Genomic DNA, 13,508 nt, shown 5'->3' with positions numbered 1-13,508 from the left:
ATCAAAGACGGAGGGATGGGGCAGTGCTGATGGAGGTTTACAGAAGATATGAGAGAATTGGAGGAAACAGGGTGGGAGAAAGAGGACTTGTCCAAAAGCAAACTAAAGACAGGCTGTGTTTGGGAAGAGTGTTGATGCTCCCTTTGGTATCTTTTTTAAATGATAATTAGAGAGTGCTCAGCTAAAAACCACAGACCAAATAGAGGAAGATGGAGTTAAGTGATACAGGGGAAAAGTAGAGAAGCTTTGGGATTCTACCTCCTGGTGGGAATAGAGGCTGTGTGGTTTCCTTGATTGGACTGGGAATAATAGCTGCCTGGGTGTGAGAAATGGGTGTCACACAATACAGAACTTTTTGATTAGTGATGTTATAGAAATTGCAACCCTACTAGGTCATTATGAAGTTCAGTGGTTCCACTATAAAAATACAAATCATTTTTTAGTCCTACAAAAGCCCCTGTCCTCAGAAGAATGTGCCACAACATCCTCTTAATCTAATTCATGCTAGGCTGCTGTTGCAAAGCAGTCATCTGACCCCAGCTTCTTCAAGGCTTTCCCCCCATTAAAAGAGAGTTGTGTCCATCCATCCATTCATCTCTCCATCCATCATCTACTACTTGTCCTGGGCCGAAAGTTGCAGGGAAGTGTAAATCTGTCTGATCTTATACAAATGGCATCTTATCTTTATCTGTCAACACTCATTATACCCTGCCTACAGAACCAGACCCCACGCACCAGACACACCCATCTGTGAGTACTAGAGTGTGTGGCTAAATAACAGCGACTAGACAAGTAGATCCAAACACAAGCCAGTACCCAAATTAAAACAAACTCACACAAACACTGCAAATACATTAAGTGCCCACAAGCGTGTTTATTCATCCAAATGTATTCCTCAGGCCTTTGTTGTTGTCCCTCCTGGAAGACCTTCTTTAATCTGCCAGACCTCTTAGTGTGTGAGCCCCCACACACTCTGCATCAGTCAGTACATTAGATATGCCACTTTCCTCCAGCCATAGCATGCCACAACATAGCTTTGGTCTTGTAACCCTAAAAGCTTTTTCCTTGACAGACAGACAGACTGACAAGCTAACCAGTTCATCCTATTACAACAATAAGATCATCAGAAATGATCCTCTCCTAATGGACCCAAATTACCAAAGCAATCATCAATGCCAAGACTAAATAAGCCTATTTCAATTGTTAGTTTTACATACTGAGGCAGGAGTCCAGAGGTAACTGCTTGATGATGTTAAATCAGTAGGTGGGTTGCCAGCGGCAGTGAAGCCATATGAAACTGTGCTATTTGGCATGCTTCAGGGTCTTCTGAATTGTGCTCAGACTTGGCCCAAAATCTCCATCTTTCTCCTTGTGTTTTTCCAGATGCATACTGACACAGGGGTAAGGCTGGGAGGGCTATGATTAGTCGGCCCAAAATTAAAGTCTCTGTTCCCACATGCCAGCTTACCGACAGGCCGGCTTTGGAGGGAAAGACAGAGATTACAAACTCATTTCACCTCATCTCTCCTCTCCTGGGATCAGTTTTCCCCCGCCCCTACAAAGGAGGGGCTCCCATGTCTGACAGATGAAAGCTTTGAAACTTCAATCATCAATGGGGAGAATGGGAGTTCTGAAGTAGGCAGAGAAGAAAAAATTACCCCCAAATATAAAGCAGAACCAAATGGGTCAAGTGGGGCAGAATAGTGATACCCATTCTGCACACATCAGACACACCCCAATTAATTGCTGGTTAGTTCACAGTTTCCATGAGGAAGGCTTAAATAATAAGTGGTGATAAGAACTTGTGCATTTTTTGCCCCCAAAACATGTCACCCCAAAGTGCAAAAGCTCTTAAGCAAGGATTTGCTGAAAGGGATCCTTGACTCTGCCAAAAAGGGGTTGCTTTATTTCCTCCAAATCCACCACCAGCTCAAGTCAACACTAGAAGAAAAACAAGTCAGGGCCCACTGAAAAACAGCACATAAACTGGACTTCATAGGACTGAGTCACTCAAACATTTAAAATGCAAAAGTTGGACTGCAACTAGTTCACTTCAGTGGAATTGCCCAGACTGTGGAGCTGTATATTGGAGCTGATCATATTTTGAGGACTTTGAGACTGTTAACCAATTGCCCAATAGTGTTGTGAGACCTACAACTGCTCAACATGTAATGAATTACCATGCTCCCAGCATCACAAACTTAGCAAGGATATGTCTGAATTTTTCTGTGCCACCTTCTGCACGATTGCACCTCTGATAACATATAATTATTAGAAAACATATTACACATTAGATACAGTGTGATTACATATTTACTTTAATAATAATAATATTTGAGTAATACCACTATAATTTTAACTGAAATTCCTGTATATTTTGAATTGGTCAGAGCGTATTACAGTCACATGTTACAGCTTCTGTTCGTAGTGACAGGGGCTTTTGTTGAGCATGGAAAAACTTACTATATGTCTTACACATTGTCCAGAGCAGTAGTTCCTATAGTTGCTTCAAACTAAACTGTCAATGACTAGTAATTGATAATTACAAGGTAAACTACCAGCAATGTCCAAAATGACCAAAAAAAAAAACAACATAATACCTTTTCCCTAAAAATCCCACTCCCTTTATGTATCTCTATCAGCCAAAACATGTACATATCTGAAATATTGGATGTCTTAAACTCACATTGGTTAAATCCAAAACTAAAACATGATCTGCTACATTCTCATGCGCTGCTAGGTTGTGATTATAACCCCACTACCACACAATAGATGTCTGTCAGAAGTTCACCAAATGCTGGGCTGAGAAGCATTGCTGGGCTACCTGATACCCTGCAGCTGCCAGCAGAGGTCCTGTTATTGTAGGACTCCATTCATGGCTACAAGCAGGAGAAATTAGCAATACAGAGCATTTGTGTTGTCATTCCATGATCATGTGAGGAAACCAATGGCTGCAAGTATGCACCTACCCCAGTGTTGACCTGGTCTGTGTAATATCAGACTGACCACTGGCAGTTTTAGTTAAGCTCACATAAAATAAGCGAGGTGGGTGAAAAATAAGACTTTAAATACCTTGTATTAAAAGAAACATAGAGGTAGATGGACTATAACCTGATAAGGGAAAATAAAACATCCTTACCACTGGTAATACACACGAGGTTCAATGTTCTCCTGCTGCTTGGGTACTAGCATGTCATGAAAGAGCTTGTGCCATCTGGCGAAGGACAGAAACACGATGTTCATACCTTACGAGTCAGCAGAACCTGTGCAGCAAAGGGTGTATCTCAAGCAGGCGCTAGGAGCAGGGTTTCTTAGCACTGACAGCGATTACAAGAACTCTACTGATACCTTATTTTATGTGTCAGTGAAGCATGCAGCATAATTGTTGTTGATGTATCTGCATCTGTTGCAACATAAGGTAATGAGAAACAGACTTGCTTATAAGGTCAAAATGCTAGAAAACAAGGAATTCAACACAAGAAAGATGATGATGGCTTGAACCCCAGGAAGAGAGTAGATGGAAGTTTTTTGAATTGTGGGCTCAGTGTGACCTCCAGGTTTATGTACTGCAGCTCTCCGACTGATTCTAGGATCATTTTGCCAACTTCTATCGTGAAACTTAACAGCAATGAGCAGCCTGAACCACATCTAAAAGTTTGGAATTAATCTCTACATGGAATGAATAGCTTATTAAAAAGGTCAAGACCTTAAATTAACAAGCATGGACAAAGTCCCAAGCGGTCTCGCTTCACGTTGATGAGGAAAGCATTTTTGCAGTACGCAAAGTCACATTTAATTACCAAATGGCAGAATGGAGCTTGGCGTGAAGTTCATACTACATAGTCATTTGACAACCGACCACAACCCTGATGACACTGTCAGGAGCCAGCTGTCTCTCCAGTTCTTCCCCTGGACTGTCCCTCTTTAACCCCTCCCAGTCTGTTAGAGAAGCTAGCCTAGCTCTGATCAGCACTGTCTTTTACACACTTTTTACTTCACTGTTTGTTATTTTAAGCACCTGAGGGCGTGTGCACCTACACATGTAGCCTACTTTGGGATGCAACATTGCACACTGCCAATGAAATAAGTGTAGATAACCGGATAGCAACTGCATTTTATAAGGCACTTTTGTGTAAAGATCCTGAAAAAATATCCCAATGAGCAACACTATTAGTTTAAATCATACACAACATGAAAAACAAACTTCAAGTATATAGGAAATGTATATAGGTACGTTATGAAATACCACAGCAGCATTATAAATTAGGAAAGAAACGCCAAAGCAGAACTGTTATCGCTAATAGCCTAGCAAGCCCGCTGGAGGTTTCTGGCTCCAGCTCATGGCACACAGACTCCAGCGGGCCTGTTACGGTGTCAGGCAGATGTTGGAAGTGATACTGGGATTCACTATAAACCAGTGCTTTAGTCTCGGGTGGGAATATCTCTGAGTTTTAGTGGCTGATCCACTCACCCCTGCTGGAAGTGAACAGAACAGGGTCGCTCCTCATCCTGAAGTCTCACGCATCGACTCAGCACGCAGACTCAGGCGCGTGCCCAGCAGCTAAAAACCCACGCACACGCACAACTTTGAGTCGATTTCTGCCTCTGGGTTCAACCTCCGCTTATTCCTTTTCTATCGAGCCGGCCACTGAGACGTCTGTCGATTTTTCAAACTTTTTCTCCGGATCTTTCTCCTCCTCCTTTCTCTCCCTTCTTTCCTCCGCCCCTCTGCGTGTGCAAAGGTCTCTCTCTCCCACTTGCTCTCTTCCCCGCAAACTGCCTGCATGGATACTCGTGATGCATTCAAAGACAATCGGAAATAAGCATTTTCTCAGGCCGAATCAAGGAATTATAACTTTTTACGGTACAAGAAACACCTCAATCTGTTAGATCAAAGTTGGTTTGATTTGATAAAGATTTTATAATACCTCAACAGATATATATTTTTCTCGAATTCAATGTTTATGTTTTCACTATATTAACCAGTCGCCTATACCATCAAAATTAATCATTAAGAGGTAATGCATATTTAATACCATTATAAATAGGTTAAATACATTGTTATTATTTAGATTAATATTAAAATAATAACGTAATAGAAAAACTGAATAATATGAAATGATTAAAATAGAAACAACTCTGAAGAATGGAATGTGTGGTCCACTGCATCTCAAAATAAGACACGTGCTGTGGAGTGTCCGTAAAGGCAGCATTTTCCTACTCTTATGCGTTTCTTCCTCACCCTCTGCCGTAACCATCTCTCAGTTTGTTTTAAACATACTGTAAATTAATATAGGTCTATCTTATTGTCCAATAAGGGACATTTGCTTTACAGACAATGCTCTATGTCACATGCAACCAGTCCATGTGATGAAACACAGTAGTAGTATAAAACACACAAGTATGAAGTAATATTTTTAATAAAATAGTGAATACTACCTGAGAAGTGAGCATGCATGGAAGGACATGATAGAAAAATCTGAAAAACACTTACCATTAACACTCCAGAGCCCTACTTTAGAATATACAGTACCAGTCAAAGGTTTGGCCATACTTTCTCATTCAATGGTAAAGTGTGTCCAAACCTTTGACTAAATCATAACAACTCTTTAACTGATGTTCACAGAAAAATTGTAACAGCACTGTGATCTATTCACTATTAATTTACCCTGTAATATTGAGGATGTACACATATGAGAAAAAAAACTGCAGTGTTGGAAGACTTTGGTTTATCAAAATGAATTCCACCCTTGTAGCTTCAGATTGATCATAACCAGCTTTAATTATAGTTTGTGGATTTGAAGCCACATACAGGAGGGAAGGAAAGAAACATTTAAAGAGAGGGAGACGGGCTAACTTCCCTAATTACGTTCCATTACCATAAGATGCTGATCGCCCTCCCACCCCCCCATTCCCAGGGGCAAGCAAGAGCCCCTCTAAGTTCAGTATCCCATCTGCCACAAGGGAGGAGGAGGAAGAGGGGGAGTCAGACTGAGGCGATCAATTCTGTGTTTTTGATTTTTTTTTTCCAGTGGTGCACTTTTTTTAGTGAGAAACATGAGACTGAGGGAGGAAACAGTGTGGAGAGAAAGAATAATGTCCTGGCTCACCTTTTAGGTCCACCCGTTCAAGGAGAACCACAGAATAGAGGTTGTTAAAGTGTATTTCCCTAAAAGATAAACATCATAATGTTCCTGTAACTGATCTAATCCTCCAGGGAATACATATGTGCAGTGCAGAGTAGTGAATTTACTACAAGAATACACCATATTTTAGGTTATGGCACTATGTTTAGCTCATAATATATTAATCTTTACACATTATGCATTATCACTAAGTAAACCTTCTGCTCACTCTCTATAATAATGGCATGCATCTTAACCATATTTTTGCATAAATATAGAAGTGAAGGGACTGAAGGAAGTAAAGCATTTTTTGAAACATGTACTACATAATTAAAATTGCACTACATTATGCATTGGTGGCCACAAAACGTGGTTCCCGCCCACAATTGCAGTGGAACTAGTTGCACAATTGTAGGTAAAAAATGAATCACAATTTTGTCATGATTCATGACCAAAGAAATGCTCTTTTTATTATTTTTTGCTCAACACTTTTTACATTATATCCAGATTTTTACAACATTGCTATTATTGCACATGCTAGTGTTGAAAGCATTTGGTTCATCTTACTGACCTTCACAGGAAGGCTCCTCTCGAGCCTGACTCATTTTATTATTGTTTTTGGAGCCTTTCCTTCCACCATGTCAAACACTATGGATTTGTTTTTGTTGAAAAAGGGTCTGGGTTTGATGCCACAAATCTTACTGATACTGCAAACATGGCAGAATGATCATCACATGGAAATGACATTGTATAGAGGTATGACTCAAGATTTGAGATCGAAAAAATATTTATTGTGCAGCCCTACTATTGAGCCATCTTTTCTGTTGTTGAATAGTAGAGTGTGTAACCCCTGTGATGTGTGTGTGATTTTCAGCTGCTAAACTCTACTATGATCAATCACTAGTTAGGTAAATAACCTTCTCTGTTTTCCAGTGCTGAGTAATGCAATGGGTTTATCAAAGCTGTTCTGTTTATACATCTGTTTGTGGCATTAGTGATATAGAAATACCGACTAGTGCAGCTTTAATTTCATAGCGTGGGACACATTTTAAATGGACCTTTAACCTTTTGGCAGACAAGACCTTCTCACCAAAAGAAGCAAACAGCCTTGAGTTCACACACACACACACACACACAACAACAACAATACACAAAGATTGTGGTCGGCAACAATTGCTTTGGACGTGCCTATCAAAACACACAGCTGGCTAATCTGAACACAAACCCTCCAGATTTGATCTCCATTAAAATTTACTTTGTCTGTTACCAAGGCCAGAAAAACACCATGGACTTTAAAACACATGGGAAGAGGAAGGTGGGTCTGTGAAGTGGTACACAGGCTGACACTAACATTAGTTAATTGCTGTGGAGAAATCCAGCGGGAGGATTTCTAACTGAGCTGTGTGCCTCTTATCAGCGCAAGATATGATAATGGAGAGGGAGTGTGTGGCAAGTATGTGTGTTGAAATGATCAAATGATGGATGAATTACTTTGAATTATGTTGACAAATGATGTTCTGTTACTCTCAATATATTCCTCACTCAAGTTTGGAGTCAAACACTTTGCTATAATGTGTGTGTGATCTCAGTAAAATCTCTTGCTGGAGAGTGGTTGGCTTGGCTCTGTTTATAAAAGTCAACACTGACATCAGTGTTTGGCCCCCTGGCTGAGATTAAATCTAATAGAGATTGAGATACTTTAATAACTTGGACCCTTCTCTGCCCCAGTTAGCCATCAACCTGTCATGTTTTTCAGACACCCCACTGAGAAAACCCAAACACAGAGTACACTCTGTAACTATGAATCAGAAATGGTTTTAACTTAAATTAATAACACCCTCTCTAGATAAAGAATTGTATTTTGTGTATTTGTTTCAAAGTTGGACATGTTTGGTATGTTTACACTTTAAATAACAGGGCAGGCTCTGCTCCATTGTTTCCCACCCAAGACAATCTTCCTATACACAACATATCATAATCACACTGATTGATTCATGGTGGTTCACAGTATAGTATATAAAATCAGCCTGAAAAGGGTGTGCTCAAACAAAAATGGGACATTTGTAAGGGAAATCACATAGGATGCAAATGCTGTACTAAAATAGATTTGAAAAATATCAGGACTTCTTGGATGCTTTGGCCTGCTGCATATTTCTATACTGAGCCCTTTCTGACCAAAGACTTTATTCAGGTCATCTGTGTAACCACCACAGTGTTACATGTTGGAAGTCAGACTTGGAATCATTAAGTGTCTCAACCCATCCCCCTCTCCAGTTTGCCTTATTGAATTAACATATTTTTTGGATTTGAGACAAGGCAAGCCTTGTCCCCACGGTGCCACTGGTTGAGTGGCTCATAGGAAACCACAAACGAAGGGTCACACCAAACTGATGAATACTACTACTGGGAATGACTGAATGATTGTGTGTTCCACCCATGCTCGAGCGGACAAAGAGAGTGGGTTTAGTTTAGCAAACAAATTTTGCTACAACAGGAACCAATTACCCTGCTTGGCTTCTTGATCATTTGCAGGAAATGGAACTGTCTAAGGCCAAGAACACATTGGACGCCAACATGGCAAAATGAAGGCAAAGAGGTCAGCTGGAACATTTCAGAGGCTCACCAGAGACATCTCATCATTATCAGTTAAAATGATCTGAAATTATGTCTCATGATCTAATGGCTTTAAAACAGTCACTAACTTTGAAAACTTAAGAAATATCTATATTAGAGCTGCAACAAAGAATTATTTTATTCATATTCAATATTCATTTGTTAATTGTGTTTTTGATTAATTGATCAGATCTTTACAAAAGAATATAGACTCTGGTTTCAACATTTTATTGGCAAAATATGAACCTTAATCAATGGGATTGAATTATTTTGATGTGTGATGGTTTAAACAGATCTTAAATTTTATTATACTAAAAAAGGCACTTGTTTACTAGAATTTCACACTAAGAGCTAAGTTTGTGGCATGCTAACACTAATGAAGCAACATGCTTTCAGACATGCACTTAAACATTGCTAGACATTTTCCTGGTAAGCTGTACGTAAAAACGCAATTGTCCGAGGAACATGAGCCAGACACTTGCTGGACTTTTGTCCTGCGAGCTCCCTTGTGAACAGTCCACTGTTTCTTCCATATGAAAAGCTGGTATTTAAAGCAGGCCTGTCAAAACAGCAGCCAACCTAAGTACCCCTCAGCAGACTTGCACACACATGCACACAAAAAACACATATTTTTTGACATAAGTACTGGAGTGAGTTTCTGTGTGTAGGGAGTCTGTCTGGATGCACTAAAGGTCACAGTTTAACATGTGCTCTCAAACCTAGCACCCCCACTGATTTCCCCCCCGTTTACAAACTGTAACTCATTTCGAGGTTTCAAAGGTTAACCCAACCTGGCAACCTTAACAACTCTTAATGCCCAAAAAGTGAGAAACAGAGTACGACTTACTGTTTAAGAAGCTGTTCCTAAAATGTACAAAAGTTGTTATTTTTACCAAATATGGCAACTGTCTGCTTTGGATTCAAGAACTGTCATTCCTTTAGATGTTGAACTGTGACGGGTGCAAAGGTCATCAGAGTCAAAGTCAAAAGGGATGCCTTTCTAAAGTGAGTGGAATGAGGAGTGTTTTCCATCAGTAACAAACACTGACAGATGTTTTATCAGGCAGTTAAACAAGACTGATTAGGGTTAGATACAATGTGATTTGCCAGGTCAGTATTGGAAACAAGAATCCAATGCGTGGGTTTAGACTCATAAATGCTCATTCTGAACAGGATGCGAGAGCATTTACATTATCATGAAAGCATTTCGTCAGCTGATATTGTAGACTTTACCAGTGAATAGCCTTGAGTTGAAATGAGTTTATGTGTGTTGCTGAAACCACAGATGACATATATCTTTCTGCCAAAAACAGTAGCAAATAGCAAGTAAAGTAAACTGCTAAACTAAACTTTAAACTTTCAGGGATATGAATCTGTCTATTTAGGAAGCACATGTGACTGTGAATCAGTTTCACCTGCTTTGGTGCAAATGAAAGTGACCACACTGCTTTACTGGATTGGTAAAGCAAGACAACCCCCCATAAGGTGGTGGCCACAGACAAATGAGTTCTCCTTATCCTCCCTGTATGATTCTTAGTGTTTTGCTATTTCCTTGTCACCGCTGGTGGCATGAGGCAGAACCTGCAGCCCAATCAGGTTGCACAGGTAGTCCAATTACTCCGTCGCAAGAATGTTTGCTGTGTCCTCGCACACTGTCTCAAGAGCTCGGAGGAGATACCAGGAGACAGGCCACTACACCAGGAGAACTGTATGAGGGCAACAACCAAGCAGCAAGACCAAGCAGGAACAGGGGGAGCACTGAGAGCCCTACAGAATGACCTCCATCAGGATACTGGTGTGCATGATTCTGACCAAACTATTAGAAACAAGAGTCCATGAGGGTGACATGAGGGCCTGATGCCCTCTAGTATGACCTGTGTTATAGCCCCAGCAATGCTCAATTGGCATTCACCAGAGACCACCAGAATCTGCAGGTCTGCTGTTCTCTCAAATGAGACCAGGCTCCCACTGAGTACTTGTGACACGCATCTGGAGACACAGTGGTAAATGTTGTGCTGCTTATAACATCATGGATAGATTGGTGGTTGGTCAGTGAGCAGTGTCAGTGTCTGGGGATGCACATCCTTAGAGGGCTGCACAGAGTTCCTTGACATAGCCAACTGTACCCTTGCTGCTTCTTACTTTAAGTGTGTAGGCGTCTGGATGACTAAGGCATTGATGCCATTGACTGGCCCTCATTGAGCTATCCAACTGATAGCTGTGATGAAACTGTCTGTGATTTCAATTTTTTACTGTGATTTTCAGTGTGATTTTATAGACCTCCAAGGATTGATGATTTTGGTTTCCATTGACTATTGTTTACAAATTATACACTACTCGGCAGGAACCTTTCTGAGTGGAGTCGGCATGTTCTCCCTGTGCTTGTGTGGGTTTTCTCCAGGTACTCTGGTTTCCTCCCACAGTCCAAAAACATGTTTGTCAGGTTGATTGGTGACTCTAAATCGCAAGCAGATCCCTGACCCTGGTTAGGAATAAGCGGGTATAGATAATGGATGGATGGACTAATTATACAATGTAAATTAGTGAAGATTTTCAACTTGAGTAATTTGTTCATCAAGATATAATGTATGATCTAAGTGTCCCTTTAATTTTTCTGTACAGTATATTAGAACAGATCAAGTCTACAAAGTATTTGTCTAGTATACTAGGTTCTCTTCAATTTTCAAGCTCTGCTACAACAGCAACACATAGTTGCTGCAGCACACTAGTCTTGGCTCTGAGGGGCTGTACTCTAATTCTGGACCTTTGTATTTTCACATGTAAACAAGTTGAGCTAAATGAGTCATCTCTGGGGTTGTTTAAGGTGAAACCTCTGGGCAATTCAGTCATTTTATGCTAAATCATACCTGAGGAAAACAGGATACCCACAAGAGCAACCCATGGAGTTAACCTATATACAGTGCAGGGTTATATTTATTGTCATAAAGTTAACAATACTGCAAATGCCAGAACGCTTGGCATCGAGTGCATTTGGGCTTTGTAAATACACACTAAATTCTGCACTTTTTCCCAAAGGTTTCAGGGCCATGAGGCTGGAATGAGGGTGAGGACTAGAAGAATTCAGCAGGATCCCAGACCTGCTGCTGGCTGTGACACAACAGGCTGCAGATTATCAGCTCCACCATCATTGCTTTCCCCAACACATCCAATAGCAAGAACAATCTTTAAGTCTGGCTTGTGCCTGTTTTTCATATGGACCAGACACAATCTAGTAATATCTTCCATGTTGGTGCGTTGTACTAATGTACTCTGCATGTGTGGTATACATATCTAGGTTCTGCTGTCTAATCCTTTACACCGAGGGGAACATATAACATTAAAATGTAATTTTCTTTTCAGCTGGTTTTGTTTGCAGAACATACATTTGTAGCTGACCATACATATGTATAATTTTTGCATATCTGCATGTAAATATTAATACTGTGTCCAGATGTTTCACATCAACTTAGTGCCATAACAACCCACAGGCTATGGTTAAATACCTTTATAAGACTCAGAAACACGTGGAAACTAAATACAGCACAGAGAGATGCTGGGAAATCGGTCTCAACTGGGCTTCAAATCACTGGATAGCAGTGTAAACTGTATTATTTCTCTCTCTCTCTCTCTCTCACACACACACACATACACACATACTGCAGGTTCACATTTCTGAAAAGGAAGTGTATGAGGGATGCTGACGTCAAGCCATTATAAATCTCAAGTCACAGTGCGTCACAGTTGAGCTGCAAGCCAGCTCTAATGTCCAGGTCTGCTAGTCCCATCATCATTATCATCACCATCTTCACCACAGTTAGTGATCTGTGTGTTTGTGTGCAGACAGGAAGGCACAAGTGTGACTGCTCATGACTGCAGCCATGTCTATATGGTCATATGGACATGTACATTATATAACTGTGAGCCTGTTCATGTGCACATGAAAGTATTTGTATATTATGTGTGGGCATATATAACAGTGGTGTTCTCCACAGTATAACCTGTCAGTAAGAAACTCTTGTCGGTGTCTTACTCGCTCTAAAGAGCTATTTTTTAAAAAGGAAAGCACATTCTGATAGGGTTTCTGAAGAACTGTTCAGACAGACTCGAAGGCAGACAGCATTGTAGAGCGACGATGGTGGAAACACAGGGATTTATTGTTAACCAGAGTAGTGAAAGGTGAACAATAACCACAATGAAAGGGCAACAGTACTGAGGCTGATGAAATAATGGAAAGGTGACAAGGAAAGCAAGGAACTAAGAAACCATGAAATGCAACTGAACAAAAAACAGCAGTGAACACGTAGGAGAGACAGTGACAAAACAAGAAGACACTCTGACACCTGAAACTAAAGTCCAAAACAACTGGGAACAATCAAACAAACTGGAAACTGGGGAATGGGAAATGGCAGGTATTTACATGTATACAAAGTCCAGGCAATTAGGTGTCCAAAACCTGGAAGTAGCATGTTGCTATTGACAATTTTCCATTCAAGTAATATGTAATTGTACACTGGATCTCTGATGCTTCTCTGGTTAACATTATTAAAAAACAGGTAGTGGCTTTGATCAGTTCTAGAGTCAGAGTTGGCTTTCCAAAATTAAAGTCATTTCTCTACAACAGGAACATAACACTGCAGCTGCTTTTTAGACGTACTGTGCTGAAACCCACCTGTTCATCTCAGCTAAATATGTTATTATTTCTGTATCCACTTACTTTCTCATCCTATTCATAAAAGTTTTTATAGCCGAATTTGTTCATGTTTCATCTTT

At 40.4% G+C, this 13,508-nt stretch overlaps 1 protein-coding gene across 3 annotated transcripts in view; it reads right to left on the bottom strand.

The window, feature by feature from the left end:
- Nucleotides 1-4,712, bottom strand: part of afap1 (actin filament associated protein 1) — a 55,635-nt gene extending 50,923 nt beyond the window's left edge. For all 3 annotated transcript variants that reach the window (XM_026329298.1, XM_026329289.1, XM_026329279.1), the window contains exon 1: nt 4,472-4,712. In XM_026329298.1, coding sequence (XP_026185083.1) covers nt 4,472-4,508 — 37 coding nt within the window. In that variant the 5' untranslated portion in view covers nt 4,509-4,712. The remainder of the gene's footprint in view (nt 1-4,471) is intronic.
- Between the last annotated feature and the right edge of the window lie 8,796 nt (nt 4,713-13,508).

This window comes from Mastacembelus armatus, chromosome 18 (assembly GCF_900324485.2).
Source record: "Mastacembelus armatus chromosome 18, fMasArm1.2, whole genome shotgun sequence".
Taxonomy (NCBI): domain Eukaryota; kingdom Metazoa; phylum Chordata; class Actinopteri; order Synbranchiformes; family Mastacembelidae; genus Mastacembelus; species Mastacembelus armatus.
Note: the sequence above shows the minus strand (reverse complement) of the source record. Positions and strands in the feature narration are given on the sequence as shown.